This window comes from Rhinatrema bivittatum, chromosome 2, assembly GCF_901001135.1.
Source record: "Rhinatrema bivittatum chromosome 2, aRhiBiv1.1, whole genome shotgun sequence".
In the NCBI taxonomy this organism is placed as follows: domain Eukaryota; kingdom Metazoa; phylum Chordata; class Amphibia; order Gymnophiona; family Rhinatrematidae; genus Rhinatrema; species Rhinatrema bivittatum.
Genome location: NC_042616.1, coordinates 708827905 through 708855467, shown reverse-complemented (window position 1 = coordinate 708855467; position 27563 = coordinate 708827905). Strand labels below are relative to the sequence as shown.

At 42.3% G+C, this 27563-nt stretch overlaps 1 protein-coding gene across 4 annotated transcripts in view; it reads right to left on the bottom strand.

The window, feature by feature from the left end:
* Positions 1–27563, bottom strand: part of ESRP1 (epithelial splicing regulatory protein 1) — a 162969-nt gene that overhangs the window by 9400 nt on the left and 126006 nt on the right. For 3 of the 4 annotated variants that reach the window (XM_029591713.1, XM_029591712.1, XM_029591714.1), the window contains exons 13-14: positions 18746–18914; positions 4758–4911 (exon numbers count right to left, since the gene is read on the bottom strand). In XM_029591713.1, the coding sequence (XP_029447573.1) occupies positions 4758–4911; positions 18746–18914 (323 nt within the window). Of the gene's footprint in view, positions 1–4757; positions 4912–13761; positions 14386–18745; positions 18915–27563 lie in introns of those variants that run through there. The other variant, XM_029591715.1, reaches the window with a different exon arrangement.

Sequence of the window (27563 nt, the reverse complement as noted above, 5' to 3'; positions counted from 1 at the left end):
ACTTTTATATACCGGAGTTCAACTAACAAAGATAATTATCACTTCGGTTTACATTACAACCAGCAAAAATAACAGAGACAAAGTCTTGTTTTACAATAAACAGGGTAGAAGTAACCTGGATAACTCAGTGAACAGGGTAGAAATAATCTGGAAAAGAACATATTCTGAACAATATAATAAGGGAGGAGCAATTGTTGAGAATTGGGTCTGTATAACTAGTGTGGGAAAACAGGTAAGATAAATAGGGGAGCACTATGAAGGTCTAAAGTTGGATAGTGTCCTTAAGGTGCGGATAAAGCCAAGGCTGAAGTGAGTGGTTATGGGAAGGCTTGCTCAAACAACAAAGTCTTCAGTCTCTTCTTAAAGGAGATTGGACATTGTTCCAGCCTCAGATCAGGAGGGAGCAGGTTCCATTGCTTGGGGCCCGAGGCGGATATAGCTCTCTTACTGAAGGAGGTCTTGATGGTGGGTGTTTTAAGAGATCCTCTCTGGGCAAGTCTGATTGGTCGGACCGAGGTGTGGAGTTGCAAAGGTATTGAAAGATCTAGAGGAGTGATGTTGTGTATGGCTTTGTGGGTGACTGTTAGTAGTTTGTGAAGGATTCTAAACTTTATTGGTAACCTAATTACCAATAACAATATAATTGGTAATTAGGGCATGATGTTCCCTCTGACTATATTCAAATCCAATCTAAAAACCCACCTTTTCAAGACTGTTTTTAAATCTTAAATCTTGGCTCTTTATGATTGTAATCATGTTGATTTTAACCATTTTTCTATAATAAATGTTTCCTCAAGCCTCTTTGTCCTGTATGTGTGTCTTGATTGTGAGCTCCATGGGGCAGGGAGTGTTTCATATGTTTATCTGCACAGCACTAACAATAGCACATACAAATGATGATGAATACAGGTTAACTACCCATTCTAGCGTGGCTGTTGCCGAACATCTGGCCTTCTAGGTACCCCATGGAGCCTGCCAGACAGACAATCTTGGCTACACGAGGGCCTCCATTTTCACTAGAACTTCATTACAGTGCTTGCAGCCTGCCAGACAGACTCAGCTGCTAGTTAGCGCTCTGATTAAATCCCAACCTGGTAGACGGCCTGCCTTTCTGTTAGGACTTCTGACATTTCATGGTAACATATTAGATGACAACAGATAAAGAGCAAAACGGCCCTTCCAGTCTGCCCAGTTGAGATTTGTCTATTTTGGGTAGATACACAAATTTCCATATGAAACTCAACATCAACTCCCTCCATCTCCAAATGTCTTAATCAACTTCTCAATGTTATTTATTTTTTTTTACAATTTTTATATTCCTCTTATCAAAAACATGGGTATTCTAAGTGCATTACAAACAAACAAACATTGCTATCAAGTAAAAGAGCTGAACAAAAAATGTATAATAAAAATGTATAATAAAAATGATGGTGATGACCTCCACCAATTTTGTGTCTTGTCATCTTCCAATTTCAATTCTTACTAAACCAAACTTTTAAGCTAATCCTCAGGCTCCCTTCTGTGTCTCATTACCAGGGATCCTGGTCTCCTACAATTCCAGCCCTTTTCGCGCAATTCTATCTTTTCTGCAGATTTTCTGCGGGAGCCCAGGAGGCTTAAGCAGCGGTGCTTGCTGCTGCATCTTTTTTAGCCTGCTTTACTGACATACACTAATCCAAGATGCCTTAAAATAGAGTACAGCCGGAGCAGGAGCAGTAATGTCATGCCTTGGGCTACTTCTTCTGCCTGTGCAGCCTGGGGCTGGTGTATGACACACACAGGGGCTTCCATAGTGCAGCTTACTTACAGAGGAAGACTTCTAAGAGCCTTCAAAAACTCTATAGCCCTGTCTCTAGTAGAGATGGAGATCGAATGGTAATATGAACTACTGTTACAGACAGCAAAAACATGGGGAATGTGCTCATGTTAACAACCCTGGGTCCTTTATATACATATATACATACACACATTATGTATAACTATTCCTTTCTTATTGAGACATTGATTTCTTATTTGGTTAATTTGAACAATGTTATTGTGTTAGGACACTTTAAACTTACATACAGTCGAGGCACCCCTCTTGGCTCCTCGTGAGAATTTTTTGGTGGGATCTGCATTCGGCTGGAAACAGCTAATCCATGAATCCACACACACCCATGATCACACATTGTATTTAGTTTCCTGAATAAGTCACTTATCAGTCACAACTCACACAGCTCATTCTACACTGAAGTTCCCTGGACTGATCATTTTCTTATTACTTGAAACAGAGTTGCCTGGTAATTGTGTTAATCGTAAGCGAGGGCACTTTGATTTGGATCAACTCCGTGCACACTGGCTGACTTCTTTAGCTTTGTTGCCTGATGATATGAATTTAGCTGTTGATTTATGAGTTTGGCCCCTGTCAAAAAAAATTTGACCTGGTTCATCAGTAAACTCTGGTTCTCCAATGATCCAAAGGAATAAAACAGCAGCTTGTGATGCCTAGGGCATCAATGGCAACGTTTTACTCTGCCATCGATTTGTATGATCATACTAAGCAGCCTGAGGAATACAAGTCTAAGGTGACAAGAGGCTATAAACATATTTATTACTACAAGGATTCAATCAGCTGGCAATAACTTACGTAAATTATCTTTTGAAGTATCTCGACTATTTCATGTGCCAAATATTTCTGGCTACATTATAGATGATTCATCACCCATACAATGTAAAAAGTTTTGCTATACATTTTCAAAAGAAAATTGCTGCTATTTGTACTAAGTTCCCTATCAAAATTAGTGCATCTATACTCTTGGAGCAAAAGAAAGACATTAGTTAGTAACCACAGAAAGGACCATTCAAACTATTAGCTCTATGAATGCTTCTACCTGTCCATTAAATCCGGTTACTACAACCGTGCTTAAAGCACTATGGGACGATATTGGTGAACCCATCGCTAAGATAAAGTGTCACTTACCACAGGATTCTTATCCTCTCAGCTTAAACTAGCCTCCTTTGCCCGGTTCTAAAAAAGCTAAGTTTAGATCCTGCCAATCTGACCTGCTATCAGCCTGTCTTCTTTCCCATTTCTGACTATAACAATCAAAGCAGTTCTTAGAACAGGGCATCCTAAAATTTTAGCCACTGTGACCCATTTTAGAACTTGAAAATTAACATGACCCCAGAGGTCAATGAAAACAAAATTAGCAGGGGTGTGCGTGTCCAGCGTTATTAACTACGTAACGCTGGAAATGGCTGGGATCGCACAGCAGAGCAATCCCGGCAGGAGGGGCAGGGTGTCTGCTTGGGAGAGGGGGGGTGTATGGCTATTTGGGGGGCAGAAGGGGTAGTGATTTTTTTTTAGGGGTATGGAGACTCGGGCTGACAGAGCTATTTTTTAATTTTAGCTTGTCTTTTAGAATGGGGCCCGTTTTTTGGGACAATAGGGGAGGGGAGAGAGATGTGATGGTAGGGGTGTGGGCATCAGGCCAGAAGGCCCGCAACTCAGAGCTTTTTTTTTTTTCCTAAGATGCGCTACTTACCCAGATAATTAGCAAATTATCCGAGTAATCAGCGAATTAACTTTAGACCTGCTTCCAAGAGGTCCATGTATAACATGTATAACAATTTGGCATTGAATTTGGGAAAGACAGAACTGAAAGTTCTTAGTAGTTCCTAACCAATGACATTCTTTCTACTTTTCAATCTGAAGAATGGGTGATTCCAGTTTTTACCCAAGGGCGAAACCTAAAAGCGATATTGGGATCTAACCTCTCCATACAAGAAAATGGCACTGGCGGGCCCAGAGATTGGTGCCATTTTGACACCACTATGGCACCAGTCTCAGAGCCAGCTGGTGCCATTTTAAAGAGATTTGGGGGCTGCACACCCTTACTGGCTGATGCCTCTTGAGTAGGTAGCTGGTATTGTATCTGTTTGACTGTTCAGGACTTTATACATGTGTAAGCTCCTGTTTTATTGTAGCTGTGTATGTTACTTTGTTCACTGCCAAGAAGGATGGATTGTGCACATTATACATCTTAAACTAAAAGAAAATGTGCCTCTTCATGGCATGGGTAGAAGTACCCCAAGCTGCTTCACAGAACTGGTACTTTTTCTAACGGAAGGGGAGGGCAATTTTCAACTCCAGAGTTTCCCTGGGTAATTACTTATTTTTCAAATAAAATCTTTTAGGAGACCTAATTTTTCCAGATTTTACTCTCTTCTCTGCCTTTTTTTTTTTTTTTTTTTTTAATCATCTTAGCAAGCCCAATGTGTATTCAAGAATGTGCTAATGGAGAAATCATTGCTTTGCTTAAAACACAGGAGGTATACTAGGTTGTGCTGTGCTCCTCTAAAACATCTAGGCAGGCAATTGCTGGAAGTATCCTTTGTAACAGTCTAGTTGCAAAAGTGTAGAATAAATAAAAGATGATTATGATGATGATGAATTGGAGTGAAGATGGTAAATAAAAAAACAAACAAAAAAAAACCAAACAAAAACTATGTGCAATCCAATACAGAAAATTGCAACATAAAAATGTTCACTTCTGCAGGAATTCATTCTGCAGACAAGGACATGGTAATACTCCAGGATCACAGAATGGTTGTAAAACATTGCACTCTCACTAATTTCTTTCCCCCAATGGCAAAGGACTCAGGTATATCTAAATAATTCCGTTTATGTCTGAAAATTTCTATTGAAGAATAAAATAAGAGACTCAGTAAATCTGGGCACTTATTGCATTAAATTTCTTTCCCTCCAGACTACTAACCTGATAGCCTTGGAAAAAGTTGAGAATCTCCTTGACACCTGTATTGTAGGCCAAGCCTTGCATTCTGACCACTGTTGCTCCACTGTGTGGAGGGATGCTACCAACATTTGCAGCTGTAGGGAAGTAGCCAAGACTACTCGGTGAACCTGGAGGACTAATGGACAGTCAAAGAATGAACGTTAAGTCTCTTAAATCTCAAAGGACTGCTTTTAAAACATTGCATTTAAAATGACAACTTGCCAATTGAATTGGGGGAGAAGAGACATCTTTACCCCCAAACGGATAAATAGCATTCAGGAGTTAAAAGGGAATAGGATTACCACTAAGACACTCACAGGTCAATGGAATAAGGTGCACTGACTGTGCACATTTGTGTGTGTACAACTTTACTCCTGATTTAACAAGGGGCTCAGCGCACAAAACGTGTGTACATGGAACAGGACTAAAACTGTACGCACTGCTTAACATGCCTTCATGCAAATCCCTGGTAATCAAGGCATTAACTACTATTCCCCATTGCAGAGAGGTGTGTAGGCTTCACTCATGTTTCTTAACACTGGAAACTGAACTTTTGGTCAGAGGTGGAGTAAAGTTTCTGGGGCTGTTAGTCTAGGGGGTTGAACCTGGAGTTTTGATGCAAGGGTCCAAATACAGAATACGTTTTGTGCATAAAACAGGTTTTAAACATGCTAAGCATATATTTCTACACAGATTTTTGGATTAGTGTTCCGATGCATAGCATACTGCATCAGGAGTTAGCTTTTTGGAGCATGTGACTAAAGAACATGTGCTCTGAAGTATATATATATATATATATATATATATATATATATATATATATATATATATTTATTTTATTTTTTTTTTAAATTTTTTTTTAAATTTTTGTGCTGTTACTGTACATAGAGATCTCGGTAAGTAGTGCCCAAGGGCTGAGTCAGAAAGCCCAGTAAAGCCTTTTTTTTCTTTTTAAGATTACACCTACTTGCCATTTAGCATGTTTGCTAGAAGTGGGCTCCCAGGCACAGTAAACCTTCCCCACTCTTGATACTGCTTCCTGTACCATCATAAAACATTCTGATAATACAACTCTGTGTCTACCCTGCTGCAACCTCCCCATGCCCAGTTCCTGGGAACAGCCTCTTGATCAGAATTAATTGGGATAGCCCTGACACATACAAAGCAAACAATCATCATTCATCCTAGACAAGGAGTCAAGCACCATCAATATCTCTCTCTTCTAAAGAGAAAGCAAATTCCAAATGAAATCTGACATTATCAAGTGACAAGTATGAAGTCTGATAAAAAGAATTCCTTTATGGGCATTTTGGCTTCTCTAGGTGTTGAATATATGGTTGGTACAACATTTGTACACAGTTGGTCAAAATGACAATTTGGTGCCTGTTCCTGTAATTGAAAATCTGAATTAAATGAATTAAAATGACAAATGAAAAGGTGTGAGCTAAATCTAAACTCATTTTGTAAGTCTACTCAGAAAGGATGGGATATATAAGTAAATTAATCTTTTTTTCAACCACTACCACCAAATGCCCTGCAGAAGATCTCTCTTGAAATATAACCGAATTATATCTTCATCCCAGTCATAGGCTTATCCATCACAAATATTTAATATAATTTTATTCCATCTAGCTGAAGGCTCGTCCAAAGCAGAGAACAACTGAAATACAATCTTTAACAAGTCAGTTGCTTTTAATAAATAACTGAATCACAGTACATAAAATAATTCACATATAAAGATAATCTTATTGATCATCTTAAATCAACCTAAAAATAATATGGACCAACTACCTAACAGTAAATAGTAAAGAAAAAAGCTCAGAGGAATAAACTTGCATAGAAGTACAGCAAATGCATACCTAATTTAATGCAATAAAAACATACAATACAGGGGCTGGCAGAGCTATGCAGGGTCATAGCTCTGCCAGCCCCATTTCTGGGCCTGACATCTACTTCCCAGGTCAGTCAGGAATGCTGCAGAGGCAGCATTCACAGCCCTTGGTGAGGAGGAACTCCCATTCATTGCACAAGGGTGACACCTAGTGGCTGGATGCACTCCCATTCATTGCACAAGGGTGACACCTAGTGGCTGGATGCAGGTCCACCTTAGCCAAGTTCTGGTGCAAGATGCAGTTTGTGGCCTCTAGCTGAGGACTGTTGCAGTAATGACAAGGCTGAACTGGGGAGTAATATAAAATAGGGGAAAAAACTTTATGTAATTATGGATAAAAGCTCAGTGTGCTGTAGCCCAGTTCTGGTTGAGCAGGAAGCCCATAAACACCAGGCAGAAAATGCCTGGCCAACCCTCTGCCACAAAATAAAATGCAATAAAAAGAAATTGTCTTAAGTTGCAGGCTTTTGTAGCAAGTCTTGGCTGCTGGGACAAGTTTGCTCTGGTTCTTCAAGCCTGCCTTCCTGGTCCAGATGGCACCATCTCCCTTGTCAAGTCACCCCTAGCTGACAAACTCTGGCTGGCCACCAGGGGAAGAGCCTGAAAAGCCAGCTTGAAAGAAACGTTGTTGATGTTGCTGAGGGACAGCCTTGTCCACTTTAGCCCCCCTCTTTCTCTGGGGCAGGTTTGCTATGGGTTTTCGATGCTTCCTTCCTGGTGCTGAAGGTTCCGCTTCCCCTGTGATGTCATCCATTGCTGACATAAGATCTGGCCTATTGCTCGGGGAGGGCTGCTCCTGAAGAAGCAGATCAAAAGGTGGTTAAGCCCTTTGGGAGCTCATTAGAGAATAAGTGGATCTGCTAGGACCATGGGGTAAGACTGGACTCTTGTTAAATATGGAGGGCTTGTTCGTAATAAGATGGGAGTTGAGTTTAGTAAATAGACCAGTGTCTTACCACACCCTAATGAGAGAGGGTGGTCTAGGCTATGGTTCTAGATTGTTATATATGAATTTTACTTCTTGATATATTTAGATGTTGGATAAGCATTTTAGGTTTTGTTATATTTAATTGCGGTATAGTAATACCATATATATACAAATTAAACAAAATCAATTCCATCAAAATTTAATTTAATAAATTACCATATGTATTAGCAAGTCAACATACCAATGTTGCAAATATGTAAATTTATCTTGAAAGTATATAACAAATAAAAGGCTCAGTAAATATCTAACCTGGTTACTAATAAACCTGCAAAAAGCATATGAAACAACCTCAGTGACCTTGAGATGTCTTTTGGCTTCCAAGCTATGGAAGGGACAAGATTCTCCAAGGTATATGGGCCCATGAACATGAGGGGGCAAAGAGCCTAAATCTGTTAGAATACACGTTTTCTGAAGAGGTGCAAAGAAGTCCCAAACAGGATACAAGAAACGCACAAACACGGGGGTGGGGAGGCAAGGCGCACAGCAAAAAGTTGAACATCAACACCTAGGCAAAGGCGGAAAACAGAGCAGGGGCTGTGAGGATTCAGCTAGCCCTGGCTTTGTCAATAGGTACCTGTTACGGTTGCACCGAAGGTGGCAGAGAACTGCCCTCTGCTAACCTATAACAGATGCTTACAGAAGATGGGGGGAGTGAAAACACCAAAAGTGCCTAAAGACAGCAAATATCCTGAATCCATCCCATTCAGCAGCGCTATCCCCTCCACCAGTGTCCTTTCCTGCTTTAGGCCTTTGCCTGGGTGCTGATGTCCACTGGCTCCCTGCGCCACCTCTTGCATGTGCATTTCTCCCATTCTGTTTGTATTTCTTCTTTAGGAACTTGCATTTCAACAGACGTCGACTCCTCGCCTGTACACATTAAAGGACCTTGTTCTTTCTGTAGCATGGAATGCCACACAGGTGTTGAGGTCACCAGAATGGTTTCATATGCTTTTTGCTGGTTTACTATTACCATTCTGAAGATTTTCTATTTAATTTAGTTTTCTGCACTACAAATTAATGACCCTGAATGGGAATGAAAGGAGAGGTGTTGTTGGTAGGAGACTTTAACCGCTCGGATGTGGATTGGAGTATCCCATTTGCAGAGGCAGCTAGAACTAGAGAGATTCTGGATGCTCTTCAAGGAGCTCTACTCAGACAATTGGCGACAGAACTCATAAGGGGAACAGGCAATACTAGATCTAGTTCTCACAAACGGAGACAACGTCTCTAATGCCCAAGTTGATGTGCACCTGAGCATCAGACAATATGATTTGATATAATGGCCAAGGCAGAGAGGGCTCACACAAATCAAAAATACTGACTTTGGTAAAATTGGGCAATAACCTGGCCGAGAAGTTAGCAGGGTGGGAGATTATATCTTAAGTGGAAGAACAATAGGCAAAATAAAAAGGAATTATAATAAAGACAACAAATCTTTATCTATCTTCCATCATTGAGCCCACTTCAAAGCAGATTACATTCAGGTCGAATGATTGTTTCTTTATATAAGGAGGTAAATAAAAGCATGAAAAAAAGGGAAACCAACCCGGCTCTCCAAAGCAGTGTTTCCCAACCCTCTCCCGGTGCCACACCTATCCAGTCAGGTTTTCAAGATTTCCACAATGATTATGCATAGAAGTTGATCTCCATTGCATACAAATATATCTTACGCATATTCACTGTAGCAATAATGAAAACTTGACCCACTAGGTTTTCCTCCAGGAGCGGGTTGGGACCATTGCTCCAAAGAGGTGGCTGAAAAAAATAAAAGGCCAAAAGATTAGTATTCAAAGAGTAAAAAGGATTGCAAAAAACAAAACAAAAAAAAAACCCACAGGGAAGAATTTTTGTCAGAGCTGAGACAAAGAAAGCAAGATGGCAAAAGCAGAAGACTACTGAGGAGGCAAAGCAAGGTGACAAGGTTTTTGCAGGTATAATCAGAGAACGGAGAAAGCCCAGACGTGGAACTGTAAGATTAAAAGGTGACTGGAAGCAATGTGTGGATCAGGACAACAAGAAAACAGAAATGCTAAACAAGTACTTCTATTCTATTCAGATGACTTTGGAGAACAACAGCTGATAGTTGGCAAGGGTAAAGAAGGGAGTGGGTAGATACTACACCATTCATGGAAGAAGTTGTTTGTAAGCAACTTGCAGAACTGAAGGTGGACAAAGTAATGGGGCCAGATGAAATACATCCAAGGAAACGATGGGAGATCAAAGAGGATCCGAGGGGTTCTGCTGAAGGATTTTTTCAATAGATTATTGGAGATGGAAGTGGTTCCATGGGATTCGAGAAGACCAGTTTTGTGGTCCTTCACAAAAGTGGTAATGGAGAGGAGGTTGGAAATTACAAGCCTTACCTCATTGGTGGGAAAATTAATAGAGATACTGCTGAAGGAAAGGCTAGGTAAATGGTGGAGTGTTTCAGGGATCTGTACTTAGACCAGCACATTTTAAAATGTATTTATAAATGATCTAGAAAAGGGAACAACAAGTGAGTTGATCAAATCTGCAGATGATACAAAATTATTCAGAGTTGTTAAAATCACAAATGAATTGTGATAAATTACAAGAGGACTTTACGAGACTAGAAGACTGGGCACCCAAATGGCAGATGAAATTTAATATGGACAAGTGCAAGGTGATGCACTATAGGGAAAAATAACCCATAGGTAGGTTACAGAATGTTAGGTTCCATCTTAGGAGTTACCACCCAGGAAAAAGATCTAGGCATCATAGTAGACAATACATTGACTTCATTAGCTCAGTGTATTGCAGTGGTAAAAGAAACAACACAATTTTAGGAATTAGGAAAGGAGTGGTGAATAAAACAGAGAATGTCATAATGCCTCTGTATCACTCCATGCCAAGATTGCAACTTGAGTACTGCGTGCAATTCTGGTCATCACATCTAAAAAAAAAAAAAAAGATATAGTTGCACTAGAAAAGATACAGAGAAGGGCAACCAAAATGATATGGGGAGTCATTCTATCCACTTTGAGGAAAGACTAGGTTAGAGCTGTTCAGCTTGAAGAAACTGAGGGGGGGGGGGAGAATATGATAACGGTCTATAAAATCATGAGGGCTAGAATGGGCAAATGTGAATCTGTTATTTACGCTTTCAGATAAAAGGACTAGGGGCACTCCATAAAGTTATCAAGTAGCACATTTAAAACAAAATCAGAGAAAATTCTCTCTCACTAAATGCACAATTAAGCTCTGGAATTCATTGCGAGAGGATGTGGTAAAAGCTGTTAACATAGCTGGATTTAAAAAGGTTTGGACAAGTCCCTGGAGGAGAATTCTATAAATTGCTATTAAACAAGTTGACTTAGGGGTAGATTTTTAAAAAATGCGCGTTCGCGTACTTTTGTTGGCGCACCAGTCGCAAACAAAAGTACGCTGGATTTTAGTAGATACGCGCGTATCTTCTAAAATTCAGGATCGGTGCGCGCAAGGCTGCCGATTTTGGGCAGCTGGCGTGCGCCGAGCCACGCAGCCTGCCTCCATTCCCTCCGAGGCCGCTCCGAAATCGGAGCAGCCTCGGAGGGAATGGACGCCTCCTGGAGGGAGAAGTAAATCCACGCGCACCGAGACACGACCCGGGGGCGGTTCCGGAGGGCGCGGCCCCGGGCCCGCCCCCGAAACATCACGTCCCGCCCCCAAAACGCCACGTCGATCGGCCCCGCCCCCAACAAAAAACCCCGGGACTTACGCGAGTCCCAGGGCTCTGCGTGCGCCGGCAGGCCTATGGAAAATAGGCGCGCCGGCGCTGCTCGCGTAAATCCAGGCGGATTTACGTGAGCAGGGCTTTTAAAATCCGCCCGTTAGGGAATAGCCATTGCTAATTACTGTTTGGGTACTTGCCAGGTCCTTGTATCCTGGATTGGCCACTGTTGGAAACTGGATGCTGGGTTTGATGGACCTTCGGTCTAACCCAGTATGGCAACTTCTTATGTTCTTAGTGAACTACCTACAATCAGCCCGATCCAGTAAAGTCCGTGGGAGAGCGGACTAACGCCCGCTCTCCCGGCGCGCGCACCGGCCCCTCGCCGGTGCGAGCGATCCAGTATTTAAATTAGGCGACGCGGTGCAAACGAGGAAAAGGAGGCGCTAGGGACACTAGCGCGTCCCTAGCGCCTCCTTTTGGCCTGGAGCGGCGGCTGTCAGCGGGTTTGACAGCCGACGCTCAATTTTGCCGGCGTCGGTTCTCGAGCCCGCTGACAGCCACGGGCTCGGAAACCGGACGCCGGCAAAATTGAGCGTCCGGTTTTCGGCCCGACAGCTGCGGGCCGAATTCAAAAATTTTTTTTTTTTTTTTTTACTTTTTTTTACTTTTGGGGACCTCCGACTTAATATCGCTATGATATTAAGTCGGAGGGTGCACAGAAAAGCAGTTTTTACTGCTTTTCTGTGCACTTCCCTGGCGCCGGAAGAAATTAGCGCCGACCTTTGGGCGGCGCTAATTTCTTAGAGTAAAATGTGCGGCTTGGCTGCACATTTTACTTACTGGATCGCTCGGGAATACCTAATAGGGCCATCAACATGCATTTGCATGTTGAGGGCGCTATTAGGTGCCGCGGGTGGGCCGCGTGTTTTCCTCCCCTTACTGAATAAGGGGTAAGGGAAAACACGCGTCCAGAGCAGGGTGACAGTGCGCTCCGACGGAGCACACTTTACTGGATCGACCTGAATGCAGGGCGTTTCAAGATCCCAGGCAGCAAGGTTTTACGAGAGGCAAATTGTATGAAACAAGTCAGATTACTTTTGTCAGTTGGGTGAATAGAGAACTAGATCAACTTCTAGATGTGGACTTCTTGGATTTTAATAAAGCTTTTCATGCTGTCCCCACTGATTAGTTTGGGGGTAGGTTCCAAGATGGTGAACTAGATTAGAAATTGTTTGAGTGAACAGATGACAGAAAGTAGTGATAAATGGAAGTCACACAGATGACAGAGGTGATTAGTGGTGTGCCTCAGGGATTGGTCTTGGGGCTGGTTCTGTTCAATATCTTTGTGAATTGCATTGCTGAATAGTTATAAGGAAATTCTGATACTTAAGATATACAACAGAATGGACACACCTGAGGGAGAAGACAGAATGCAAATTGAGCTAAGAAAACTTGGAGTGGTCAAAGTCTTGGTAGTTAAGATTCAATTGAAAAAAAAATGCAGCGTCGTGCCTTTGGGGTGCCAAACTCCATAGGAGGTGAACATGATTAGAGGAGTGGGGGATGCTGTAGTACCAAGGGTCACAACTTGACGCTACAAGGAGATAGACTCAAGACGCCGCATTAGAAAATATGTTTTAATTGAAAGGATGGTGGGATGCATGGAATGCCCTCTTGGAGGCATTGGTAGAGACAAAGATGGCAGCAGAATAAAAAAAAAATGGGATAAACACATAGGATCCCTTATTGGCAAGAAGATGGAAAGAAAACACTGGTGTAACCTGCATGGGGCAGTGGATCAACTCAAAACCACATCGAAATAATCGTACGGTGCTTCCAAGAAAGGCACTGGGGAAATCTGCACGGAACAGCAGTTGCAACCCTAACAACATTGCTGGGCAGACTGGATGAGCCACTTGGCCTTTTTCTGCCATCATTTACTATATTATAAATTGTTAGCGTATTTTTTTTTCCAGTTACATGTTAATGGACTTGATTTTGTCATGTTTGATACATGTGAATGCCTTTATAAGTTTGCCTAGATTTAGTTTCCAATTGTATTAAATTTGGTTCTAATTTGCACAGGTTTAATTTCCCTTATCCTTCCTGTTTTACTGTGTTTATCTAATCTAGTGTTTAATTAGATTCAATTTCCTCCCTCAGCATTAGTGTAGCACATTTACTTTTTATTTAGGCTTTCAAGGAGTCTCGCATCAGTGTTAACTGTGGTAAGTGATGGAACGTGTGAGACATCATAACTAACTGCTATTGTCTCTTGAAGCCATAGTGAAGCTTAAAATTCAGTAAACATTATAAAGGTTCAAATACTCACCAACATGCTTAATTCAAAACATTCCCTGCAGTTATAATGCACTTTAAACGAATATGAAGCTAGAGAGAGTCCTTGGCTTAATTTTTATTTGGAAAATAATGAAAACAGAACTCTTTTAGGGTTTATTTGACTTTCTCAATACACTTTATATATGTATACATTTCTATATTTCAATCTTAATCAATATACTTTACAAAAACTTTGTAATAATTATAGAATAACCTATAAAACTCAAATTGTACTTTAATAGCATAAAAGCCCTTTATTAAATGCACAGAAGTGTTGGATCTCATCTTCTTTACTGTAATTCACACCTATCCTCACCTACACACCATTTCACTAAATGCATCCTGCATCTTTCAAGATAGCAGCAGCAGCAGCCTTTTGAAGTACTTGTCATTTGGGTTTCTGATGATCTTCAAAAGGAGTGCAATATGCGAGTGCATATTGTCCCACGTTGCTCTCAGATTCCAACGCAAGCAGGGGAACACTGCCCCAGTCAGTCTTGGTCGGCAGCTGCTCACTGTGCTCCACTTCAGGAAGTCAGCACAGATTCTGGTTACAAAATGCAATTTCCTGCATTCTGAGCCTCCCTCCTGCAAGTGCTCCTCAAACAAGTGAATTTGCATATTTAATTCAATGACATCGTAGCAGTCCCCTGGAGGGAGGGGGCAGATTCAGAGCTTTCATTGCCCCATACATGCTCAGCAGAGGGGCTCTGGCCAACTGGAAAATAAAGTAGAGCAAGTCAGACGACCCCATTCAGCCTGTGAGTAACACCCAGTGATGTGCGGGGGGGGGGGGGGGGGGGGAAAGCCTTTTAAATTAATCCCACCCCAGCCTCCAAACCTGGGTGCTGATAAACAAGCAAGTTCAGCACAACAAAAGAATAAGACATGCCTCTTTGAGGGTGGTTAGGTATCCTTAAAGTGCCCAGTGTAGATGGGGTGAGGCAAAATAACGTACAGGGGAATTTAGACTAGAAGGTTCAAAACTCACTGGTCTCCAAAAGCAAATAAAGGAATAAATAGCAACCAAACGAGTGACATTCTTATGTGAGAAAAGTTGCAATGAGGAGCCCAGCCTATAATTGGAAAAGTTGTTAGCTCTGCTATCAAATATGAAATGTCCAAAGATATCCATGAAGTGTCCACTTTCACATCAGAAATATGATATTTATTTATTTATATACCAACATTCGATCTGAAACTTTGTACAAAGTTTCTCTTTCTTTCTACCTTTTTCCTCCATAGCTATTTAGTTCTTTTATGTTATTATATATAATCTCAGAATGTTTTTACAATGCTTATATCTTACACCATTTGCGTTTAACTATGACATGTTATTCTGTTCATTGTATTTTCCTCCTTTCAGTTCAATGTAAGCCGGTATGATGTGCCTCACGAATGTCGGCAAAGAAAAGTCTATAAATAAATAAATAAATATCACATATGATATGAAGCACTGAGTTAGGAAGAGATCTTTCAGTGGGTCCCAAACCTGTCCTCATGATTCCACAAAGACAGTGAGGTTTTCAGAATAGCCCAAAGGAACCTGCATACGAAATTTGCATGTACCAGCTCACTCCTGCACTGGTGGTCATAACACCTTACTACAATTCAGGAGAAGCTGTCCAGGGCCATGGGTTCAAGATTCCTCTCTGCCCATGATAGTGTGTCTGAAGGCCAGAAAATCTACATTAAAACAACCTAAAAACTTAGTCTCTTTAGAGTGCCAACACTGAAGCAGTTTTACAAATTTATTTTAAGAGAGAAGGCTGGACAGCGCTATTTAGAAGGGATTTCCTCTGGCATGCTGCTGTATTGTATTACTCAACCATTCCAATGTGGTCTTTTTACACTTATACCAAAAACAGCAGCGCTCTCATTCCTGTCGGATATAAAACTCTCGCACCAGATTACGCATTCTCAGAATTCCAAGAGCTCACAACACACATTCACTTGTTCCAGAAAGTAAAACAAAATACTGGTACAGCAAAGTGACTTTGTTAATTCTATTCGTTGGTAGCGTTAAGTATAATGCTCATACCAGGGGAGGGGAAAAGTGGGGCTTAGAGTGAGAAATTCCCCCTGGAAAGGGACAGCATAGAAAAACAACAGCTGCTAATTCATGGACTCTTCTTCTCGCTGCCAGCCACAGGAAACGGAAGTGTTTAATCAGCTGTAATTCTTCTACTGATTCTCTTCTTTCAGCTTTAATGCCCCCGTAAACTTATTTCATACGCTAACCGTACAGGCTTCCAAGATCTGGTGCATTTAAGACGGTCCCTCTCGATTGTCTCCCTCTTGCTAGTTTGTAAAATAGTTGTGTTCATGAACGATACTAGTGCTTCTTGCTACTGAAAAACCTGACAACACCGTTTGACGCAGAGACTCAAGAGGTTTCATTGAACTTCCCGGGCACCATCCTCTCCTGTTACCCACAGGCTGCTTGGGAGGGGGAGGATGAGAGAGCAAAGTAGCTCTTCTCTTCTCTGTCCATATCAACCTCACCCCCTCTCCCTTTCTGTTGCCTGCATAGCCATACGCTAGGAGAGGCTGGATTAGGAAGCAGAGTGGCTCTTTTTTCTGTCTGCTCCAGCCTCAGCTGGAGCAGACAGAAAAGTCTCAGACAGGAGGAGATGCAACAAGAAGCAGAGGGCAGTTCTTTGCCAAGTGAGGGGATCAGAGGGAAATAGGGGTTTTGGAGGGGGGGGGGGTTTGCTGAGGTCTATCCTTGGGGGAAGGCATAAGTGCTGGGATCAGAGTGGGGGGGATGAGAGAGTGGATGTGGGCTAATCAATGCTGAATCTCAGGCTGATCACAACTCAAGGCCTCAGAAACAGAGGGGGGAACCCAAGGGATAGGGAGGAGAGGTTCGAGAATCAAAAGATAGCCATGCGGAAGGGAAGGAAGATGCAGAGCAAGTCAGGAGGAGAATAAGGACAAAATGATTTAAGAAGTATGGGAATGGGCATATGGGAAAGGAGGGGAAAGAGCCAGAAGTGGAAGCCCGGGAAGGGGTAATGGAAGAGGGGGGGGGGGGGGGGAGTAGCTGGAGAAAGGGGATGAGCCACAGAAAGAAAAACAGGGCAAGGAGACAGAAGAAGCTAAAAGATGAAAGCAGAGGGCAGACAGAGTAAGAGAGAACAGAGGGATGGATGGAAAATGTCACAGCTAAAGCTGTTTTTTATTTTCAATTTCAGAATCTGATTATGTGACTTTGGAAAACGTTTTTAAATCTTATATATATTTTTCAAATTCCAGCTGTAATGCCCAACCCTGACCGGCTAACTCTAAGTCCTGTACTTTTGGGTGGGTTGCCTGTTTGGACACTAACATTTACTTCTCTCTGTTGCACCTCGAAATCCACAATCCAAACTTGGGCTGTTGGAATAGGGCCTGTACAGAGAGTTTCTTCTCAGGGCTGCATGACCCAAGAAAAAGCTACAAGGAGTGGTAAAACCACCTGCTGCTGCCTACTTCTTCCCAACAAGAGGTACAAAGGACATAAAGGTATCAATTCCCCCTACCCCATATTTTACTTTCAGCTCAGGGATTAGAATATCTTTCTTTATTCCTCAGTACAAGAGGAAGGCATCTGTTCTTTTCCCAGCAGTCTCTGGCTTCTTGGGGTTTCCACTTCACATTTTTGTCTGCATATTTGTATTTCTAATTTGTGATTCATTTTTCTGTCTTTGACGAAGGGGTTTCTGCTTTTTGTTTGTGGCCAAGGAGAGTTTCTCTGCTAGTGTACAATTTCTGTGTAGGGATCCACAGCAACCTGGATGGTTCTGTTTTCCCAGTAGCTAGTGTAGATGTTCTGGGGCCCGTGCAATATGTTTGCTCTTTTCCTAAGCAGCGTTATTGCTGTTTGAGTTTTGGAAGGTAGTGCTGTTTTGGTATAGTACGTTTCTTATATAGATTCAGACTGCCTTTATTGCAAGGTTACTTCATAAAGCGTCTGCTAAAGGAGAGAGTCTGTGTCATGGTCACTGAGATGACCACAGAACTTGATTTTTTTCCCCCCTAAGATGAGTAGTAAAGGGAAATGTCCTAATTCAGTGTAATCAGCCATTTCAGAAATTACCTTCAGCCAAAGTCTATAGATTTCTTTTAATTTACAAGTTTATGGATTTCTTGATTTTTTTTTTTTTTTTTGCAGTTTACCCCACCCCTCCAAAAAGAAAAATAATTAGAAGACACATTCAGACACTGACAATTTCTCAGCCCTTATGGAGAAGGTATATATGCATACACACACAAAACAAAGTTTAATACTTAAAAGGATGATGTTCACTTGTCTGTTTTTACAGGAGAATTGGGAGAAGAATGGCATGATCATGAATGTTGAGTTTATCAAAATCTTAGGAGGGAGGAGGATAAGGCTCTGAAAGGTCATGGGGAAAGGGTGAAGGACCTCAATGCTCTTGCAGTGGCCCTGACTAGCCCCCGTCTTATAATACTGCTGGAATAGAAAGGCCGCACAGGGTGGTACCTTCTTAAGCAATCTATAGTAAATGAGGCAGACGATTCTTTCCTTGGGTAAGCTGGGGAGAAGCCCACATACTTTAAAATCCTGATGGAGGAAAATGCTTGATTTGGCCATTGAATTATGAAACCAGGATCTCACCATGATCCAAGTTCAAGTTAGAGTAGAAGGAAATCTTTATTGGAAAGGAAGGAGGAAGACTATCACTCACTTCTAGAAGGTTAGGAGCACAGAGATGCTGAATATTCCTTAAATTTGCTCATTACTGGAGAAAAAAAAAAATTGAAACCTAAGGAATCTGTAAAACTGACCTTCTGGTTTGCTCTACCCATGAATTGTGCCACTCATTGCTCTTATGCAAAACAACTTATAAATAAATATGAACCAGTGCGAGTAAAGCAGACCTGTTTTGGAACCAGGGCTTGGGGAGTCATATGGACTTCTTCTTGGGTCTTCGCACAGAATCGCCTGCTTTACTGAGAAGGTTGGACACCCTTCCCAGGCATAGGAGCTCCCGCCCAGGTCCAATGCTCCATCTGAAAGGCCACCCTGCCAAAGAACTAGTCTAGCCTTCTGATACGAGGTTTACATTTACCTGGGGTAGTATGCGGTGTAGTTCATGAAGAGCTGAGCCCCCGCCGGATAGTATGCTGCTGCAGGTTGCAATGCCCGTGGATTCAGCAACACCGAGGGCTGATAGAGAGCAGCTTCTGTCGGTATAACCGCTGCTGGGGCTGGAAATGTGTACGACGGAGGAGACAGGCCTGATGCACAGAAAGAAATAAAGAACAGAACGATGACATCTGGAGCACTGCACGAGCCTTAACTAAGCCTCTATCAGCTACAAAACTGTAAGGATTACATCTAAAATCCGTAATCAGCACATACTACATCTTTTGGTTGCTTGTCTCCTCCTGTGCATGCATGTCCTGTGGATTTCCATACAAGGTTTGAGACAGTGCATGTCTTGGGTCCATTTCCTTATTAATCCTGCCCCGTTCAGCAAAAGAGGCTTACAAATGTTTTACCGTGTACAGTCAAAAAATTACCACCACCGAGGATATAAAGCCATGGGGGGGGGGGGGGGGGGAAGAAAGAGGAAGACCATATCTCCTCCCCAGAAACAGTGTATAGAGCAGGGGCCCTCCCCAAGCTACAGCTTGCAGAGCACATCTAGCCCCCCTCCCCAGCAGTTTTTACTGCTCCAAACGCTTTACTGCTTGCAGCTAAATTGGTTTGTGAAGCAGTGCTGGCAGCAGAATGAGATGAAAGAGGAAGAGGATGGGCATAAAGGTGGAAAGGAGTATTAGTGAGGGGAGGGGGTTCAAAGGAAAGGAGGTGTGGGAATGACAGGAGAGAAGAGGAATAGGGGGGAGGGAAAAGGGTGAGAAAGGGGAGGGAAGAATAAGTGTATAGGGCAGAGTACGAGCGGGAGAGTGTGCCACCAACACGCTCTGCCAGTCACCCCCCCCAACAGGGCAGATGCTGAAGGGGGAGGCAGGGTTGCCAATGACCTAGGAATAGTTTTACTAACGCATCATTACAGGAACCCTGCCACCGCACTTCAAATCACCAAGAAGGTGAAGCCTCCCAGGAACACACAATCTCCATTCCCCCTCCTCCCCAGGCTCATCAAAACTCCAAGGGGACCCCCCCCCCCCCACTGCTCCAACCCTCTCCATGGTTTGAAACGTCACATATGGCTCTTTATTTAAAAACGTTTGGAGACCCCTGGTATAGAGGGAAAAACTAAATCCCTGCATGCAGAGATGTCACAGGTAGACAAGTACCTCAAAAGGTGCCAGAATATTAATGATGATTCAAAATAGGAGGCTGAATTATGCTGCATTAAGAGAGGACAATCTCATATTTGTGCCTTAGTGGAATAAACTTAAAATCACAGCAGAAGCAAAAGAAAAAGCAGAAATGAGAAATCTCTAAATAAAATGTTCAGCAAGAACCCAAAGCTAATTTTGTAAAGACCTGGGGAAGAGTGTAAGTGCAGCTAAGATACCGCCATACAAAGCTGAAACAGAATAGTTCCGGCAAAAGATGTACGAGGATCGTGTAGAGAAGAATTCAGAGGCAGGATGGCTACTCAACATTCAGAAGAATAGGGAAAAGATAAAAATCAAAATTATGGAATGGCTGAACGTAACAAAAGAACTGGAAACTAGGCTAAGAAGAGCCCCGGCCCTGATGTATCACCCGGCTATCGACTCCAATATCTCCACATGGTAAGCTACAAAAATCAAATTGATCAGACAACTAAAATTAACATCACAATACTAATAATCAAAAGAACATTCCTTCTACCAAAGGCATAACCAGGTATTGTCCCCCAAAACTACTGACCAATAAGCTACCTAAAGATTGTATACTGGAATAGATGAGGATAGAATATAAGATCATACTGGCTCCAGTAACATGGCAATATGCAGAAAGGCAAAAGGACAGGACAATATGGAACCAACGACCAGTTAATGCCGAAAAAAAGCCATCATGGACAGCGGTAATGAAAGCTAAAATCCTAGCATAGTATGGCGTGACAGGGGCATCACTATGTTATCGTCAGATGAGCTAGAGAAAACACCAGAATGTACCATTAGAAGAAACCTGCTTCCCCCCCCCCCCCCCATCAAGACAAAATGGAGGAGGGGAAACTACAAAGTCCATCATGCCTAGCCACTGGGAAACTGAAGGGACTCTGGGAGCGGGACCTCAGGGAGACGGGCAGGCCTAGGACCCATCCAGAGACGCACAGGTGGGATAATAAAAGGGAGGAAGGAAGGGCAGTTTTCTCCTGTAGGGCAACTGTAGAGGAGAAGATGGAGGGGAACGCACAAAAAAAGTGCAACCAGAAGCAAGGTTATACCAAGATCAACCCATGGGAGATTACTGACAGAGGGAGATAATTAAGTCACTAACCAGCTGAGATAGCTGAATGAGCTTGCAGCGTAGGAGAGGGACACTGCAAAAATCGCTAGAGACTTTGCAGTTTCAAGAAATTGGCTCATATGAAGTGAACTGACCTTGCTACATGGGAGGTGAGGCAGCACTGCCCAATTTGGGCAGAAATACTGATTGAATGTTTTTTGAAAGACTGGATTAGTCTATAGATAAGCAACAATAGAAGTTGGAGGTGTAACAATGAGCTTTGAATCTCACGCCCAGAAGTGAGGCAGATCTGATACAGCGACAGGAGGCTGCAGGGGAATGGAGTTTCCCTGTGGACATATTAGAATTTGACCAAGACTAATTTGAAGTGAAGAATGGTTGTTTTTCCCCTGAGTTTTCCAGAAGTTTGTGGATACATTGAAATCTACCCAGGGACTAAATTTACAATGAACTATAGCTATTTCCTGAAAATCTTCCAGAACTTTTGAGTCCAGGATCCTTAAGAGATGAACAGGAGGGAGAGGTTTGAACTGTATTCTAAGGAACTGAGGGTGAGGACTTTTCAAAGTGCTGATAGCATCTTACAATGTTGAATAAAATGGCTATATCATTTATTTTATTTAAAAACCTCATATTCTGCAGCTCATAGCGGAGAACAAAGTAACATACAACTTAAGAGACATATTTTTAAACAATAAAGGGAGAGAAGAAAAAGTCTGCGAGGATGATTCAGGGGAGGAGAAAAAGGCAGAACACTTGATCTTACCTTCCAAAACATAGTAGTTCTTAAAAACAGCCTCTGCCAAGAATATACTGTAAAACAGGGGTGCTCAAAGCAGTCCTAGAGGCCTCCCCCATCATTCAGGATATCCCTAATGAATATTCATGAGAAATATTTGCATACACATGAGGTAGTGCATGCAAATAAATCTCATTCATATTCATTAGGGATATCCTGAAAAGCTGACTGACGGGAGGGCGGGGGGGGGGGGGGGGAGGACCCATTTGAGCAGCCCTGCTGTAAAAGACTGCATGGATTACTAGGTCTCATGCCAGGCTGAGTCAGGGCCCCATGAAGAGACCTTTGGTGCATGATGTAGGGCAGTTGTGCTGCTAGTGCCCAATGCATGACGTCCTCCCTGATGATGGGCTTGAAGGCACTATCACTGCACACTGCTTGCAGTCGGTGGCATCACGTTAAGATCATGAGACTGGACAGCCTTATATAATGGCTTCTCTTTCATAGAGACCTCTCAAGGGTAAAAAGGTAACATCACAGAGTATGGAGAGTATGACCTTAACAAGTTGACATCAGTTAAGTATAATAAAGTGGAGAAATTTAGTGCTACTTGGGAACTTTTCCACTGATGGCCAGAGAAAAAGAATGTGATCTTTGCTAGAGTTGTCTTTAACAAGTCTGTTCCCTATGCCTTTGTTTCTTTTATATTATTTTTGGGTGGGGGAGAGGGGGTTGCTGGGATTGTAAAAATCTATGAACAGGATGCATATCAGAGATGTATTTCTGAGCATTGTATGATTTTTTTTTTTGTTGTCTTGTTTACTGCTTTGCTGTGGTTCAATAAAAATTTAAATGGGAAAAAAAAAAAAAAAAAAAGAAGGTAGCAGCCGTGCACTGGAACCAGGAGAAATTAAAAAGATATAGCATGGTACCTAAGAGATCATAAACACCTTTTGACCCAGAGGACAAAATTCCCAACAGCATGCAATGACTTCCCATCCCAGGCTGGGGTGCACTTAATACCCCTTCAGCAAAGTGCTGCTTTTAAGTGGCGCTCACCACATTTATTATTTAATATTTATAAGATGTCCCAGGGAATCATACAACAAATTTTCTGCCCTATAGTACCCGAGACAGGCTTTGATTAGTAAATCACTACTAAACATGCAAGGCATGAAGATGCAAGTGAAACATTTAGTGAAAACACTGCTACTGGCTGGATGGGAGAGCTGAGAAGTCAACTTACATAGATCTACCATTGGCAAGAGGATAAGTAACGTGAAGCTGAGAGAAACCCTGAATCTCTTAGCTTCACATTACATAGATCTAGCGCTGTCAGCATGTAAAGATCATTATGCAATCGCTCCATCCAATGTTACTTTCTTGTGCTAAACATACATTAAAGGAGCAAAATGCAGAGCACGCAGGACAACAATCAGCCTTCAGTATTCTACCCAGCACCAGGAACAGGCCCAGTACCCACGGGGATGCAAGCCAGCGGCACAAAATGAATGTTCCAAGAGGCTCAGAAACATGTCCACTTCCAGGAGGGCAAGGCAATGACCGCTTATTAGTGAATCAGAAATTAAATTCAAAAACAGTCTGTGGTTCCTGATCCTAGAGTCACCTGGCTGGCCCATTCCTCTCCCTTCCCCACACAAATCTAAGGTCTGGAAGTTACACAGTCTGCCACGCCTACTGCAGGGGGCATCTTCCTGATTCCCCCCCCCCTCTTTGCCAATGAACACAGGCCAAGCTCCAAATAGTTCAAACTACTAGACATGAAACCCCGGTACCCCATCACTTAATGTACTTGTGTATTAACATCTCTCAGGGATGTACTCTAGATATTACTATATAGTATTTTACTGATAATTTGCAATATTGATTCTATTACACTGAATTTATTATTATGAAGTATTGGACCACTATAAACCACTTATGGTCAAACGTTTGGTTGAGGAAGGTGGTATAGAACTACAACAAATCTTTTTTCAAACTCTGAAAGCATCATCAGTTCTTTTTAAAAGGCATAGGTTTTATTTTATACAATGCATATTCATTTATTCTATAGAAAATTCTGCACCAGCTGCTGTTTCACGCATTTGGTTAACTTTGTAGGGATTCTTAGCTCCAGTCTTCCAAGGCCACAAAAACAAACCAGGCTTTCAGGGTTGTCCAGGATGAATTTTTTTTTTTTTATTAGATCTAGCAACACCAGACACTTGGTTCATGAATTGGATTAAAATTTCACCTTTTGATTACTGATGGGTTCTTGTTCTCCCCAAAACTTATGCCTCAATAAATCTGCTGGTTTATAAGGAGCCACAGCCTCAGTGTCTTTTTTGAAAAACAGAGCAGGCTGCAGTCTTCACATACCAGAGCTGAGAACCCTGCCCTACAGAGTCTGTTGCTCATAATTGTTTTAGATTTGTGTGTGTGGGGGGGGGGGGGGGGGGGGGGGGGGGTAAAAGGGCTGTGGAGACCAGGCTGATGATGATGTACTAATTGTATACCTGTTAGTACAATAAATTTGAAATTAGCATTTTATACATTTAATAAATAAATGAGATTGGAGGTAGCCTACATAATAAATGGCGAGCAGGAGACAACACTGATCTTGGGTCACCATTTGCCACTAACTCAAGTAACCACTTGTATTCTAAACACTTTGAAAAAAATACAATTAATCCCCGTGCCAATTTAATTACACTCCTTTTTACAAACGTTTGTACTCAAAGGGCTAGATTTTGAAAGCCCTGCGTGTGTAAATCCTGCCGGATTTATGCGCGCAGGGCACTCGCGCGCCGGCACGCACAAAGCTCCGGGGCGCATGTAAGTCCCGGGGCTTCGTAAAAGGGGAGGGAGGGGGCATGTCCGGGGGGCGTGGTGACTGTTCAGGGGCAGGCGTAACTTGTACAACAAAGGTAGGGGGGGATTTAGGTAGGGCTGGGGGGGCGCGGAGGGAACTGAGGCAGGCTGCGCGGCTCGGCGCGCGCAGGCTGCCGATTTTGCGCAGCCTTGTGCGCGCCGACCTCGGATTTTATAAGATACACGCGTATCTTATAAAATCCGGCGTACATTTGCTTGCTCCGGTTGTGCGCACAAAAGTACACACGCGCGTACTTTAAGATCTACCTCAAAGCGTGTTCCAATTATAAAATCACAACTACAATCATAAAAACACAGAACAATTATGAATGATTTGATATATATTTGCACTGATTTAGGGAAGTCATAAATGCCGACTTTTTTTTTTTTTTTTTAAACTCTTTTCACACTTTAAGAGACAGCAAAACACTCAAAAGAAAGTGAGTTGCAGTGCAGTTGTGCAGAGAGCAAAGTGAGGCAGGTGTGAGCCTGCAGGCTGGGTGTCACTAGACACACGCACGTGCTGTCAGTCATGTAATACTGACGTGTGTGTGTGCGCGCATGCACTGTGTATAAGCGTAAAACGGGCTCAGCAAGATCTAAACAGAAGGATTTGAAAACTCATTTAGCACAGTTGTTGCTACATGCTGAAGCATTTCAAGTTACACTCCTTCCTTTGGGATACAAATTCTCATTTTTGTGAGGTCATGGAGAATGGTTAGAAGCAGGACAGTGCAAACCATACCCACAACTTGCAGGTCCCATCTGCAATTTCTAGTTGTAGCAACTGAAGTTTAGAAAGCCAGAGAAACTGCAGAAAAACAATCTTCTTTGCTTACAAAGCTTATCTGATCAGGCTGTAGGAAACCTGTACCCGGAAGTAAACAACTGGAGAGATTTATGCTTTGTTGGCTTGCCAGCCAAGAGCAGGTATACGATCTTATTAGTAGAGAAGGCTGCAACTCCACTGGTCTTTTTACAGTTCGAATAAGGCCCTGTTATCAGGGCTTCCCAAGCATGCCTTGAGGATGCCACAGCAAGCTGGGTTTTCAGGATTTCCACAATAAATATGCAGGAGACATATTTGCATGTACTGAAGACCTCCTGGTATTTGCATATTTATTTCATGCATATTCATTGTGGATATCCTGAGAAACCGACTGGATGTAGGGTCCCCCCCAGACAGGTTTGAGAAGCCCAGCCCTATATATTGACAGATTTTCATTGGCTTCTGGCTGCAGCACAGATCCCATTTACATTTTATGTTTGACCTTTAAGTTTCTTTAATGAATTGCGTCTGCAATATCTTTAAAAAAGAAAAAAATAAAAGTGGGTGGCCAATTATAAGCTTAAAAATACCTTGGCGTAAGCCAGAGCAGCTTTATGTATGCCTCTCTTTAAGGATTTTAGATTGGAAAGTATTCATCATTGTGCTTTTTCATATGTAGAAAGCACAGCTAGAGAAAAATCACCTCAGATTCACCCTTAACCCTCCTCCCACCCAAACAATTGAGTTAGGTTGAGAGATTATTCTTGAGTTTTGATTTTATGTATTTATTGAGAACTGGTTATTTTTATGGGGGGGGGGGGGGGTTACTGCATTTACCTTACAGATTATGTTAGCTCTGTTTTGGCACATTTTTATTGTTAATGTATTAATCAATCATAATCAGGGTCATTCATCAAAATGTATTATGGCGTGAATGCATGCGATATTTATGTTACTGCATGGCGCGAATGCAAGTTTTTTTGAAGGAGCGGGATTGGGGAGGGGCAATATCGCATCATGCGTTTTTAATACCAAAACTAAACTCCACCTTTTTTCCTGGTGTTAAGCTGTGCGATATGACCGAAACTGCCATAATGCAATTTGCGATAAATATTGCAAATTGCATTTTGGCCATTTCTGGGCTTGGGGAGGGAGAGTGGAGCAGACCAGAGCCTCTGAGGAGGCCTTCACAGTATTCAACTATTTATATCACTTTAGGAGGGCCAGCTAATAGCTCGAGGTGAGGTGTTGATGGGGGTTTAGGGGCCAGTTTTAGATGCGGAATGAGATGTACGAACGGCACAGTACACCTCAGTGAAGATTTGACATCATTTTGGAGTGAGGAAAGTCTCACAAAGATGAGATTTCTACTCTGCTCTCTCGTTCTAGCTTGATAGTACCCTGTTACAGAGGCGGACTGTGCCGTTTGTACGTCTCACTCTGCATCTAAAACTGGTTCCATAAAAACTCTAAACTATCACCACCACCTCACCTCGAGCTATTAGCTGGCCTTCCTATAGTGATATAAATAGTTGAACACTATGAAGGCCTTATAAAGAGGCTCTCCCCCCAATACTAATAGCCTGTGCTATGTATGCGCGTGGTGCAGTAATTCTAAAATTACCATAGACACGCCCCTTTTTCTTACCACGGGCGTTATCCATGCAATATTATAGCATTTTGATGAATCTAGGGGTATGTTTCTAACTATTATTGAAACTCAGAATGGCGTTCTCAAATGTAACAAAATAAATCATTTAGTCTATTATCAGCCATGAGTAAGAAGCAGAAAAGAAGCTGCTCCCTGCAGCTCATTTTTAAGAGAGAGTCTCAAGGAGGAAGATAAATGAAACAAAACCTGCAATCAATGACTGGTCCTGGAGAAACAAAAATGAGGTCTTGGTGAGCAGCGATGCTGTTCAGTGCATTAATCAAGAAGGGAACTGGATGGTTTTGAGAGCTTGGATATTTATTTTTACATATTTGTATCCCGCCAATTCCAAATTTTTTCATAGCAGGTAACAAAAACATTCTTAAACAACGTTCAGGAACAAAATTAAAAAAAAAAAAGATGTACAGCACGCGCAACATGTAGCCACAGAATTTAATGGGCACTCCATCTCCGGAATATTCTTG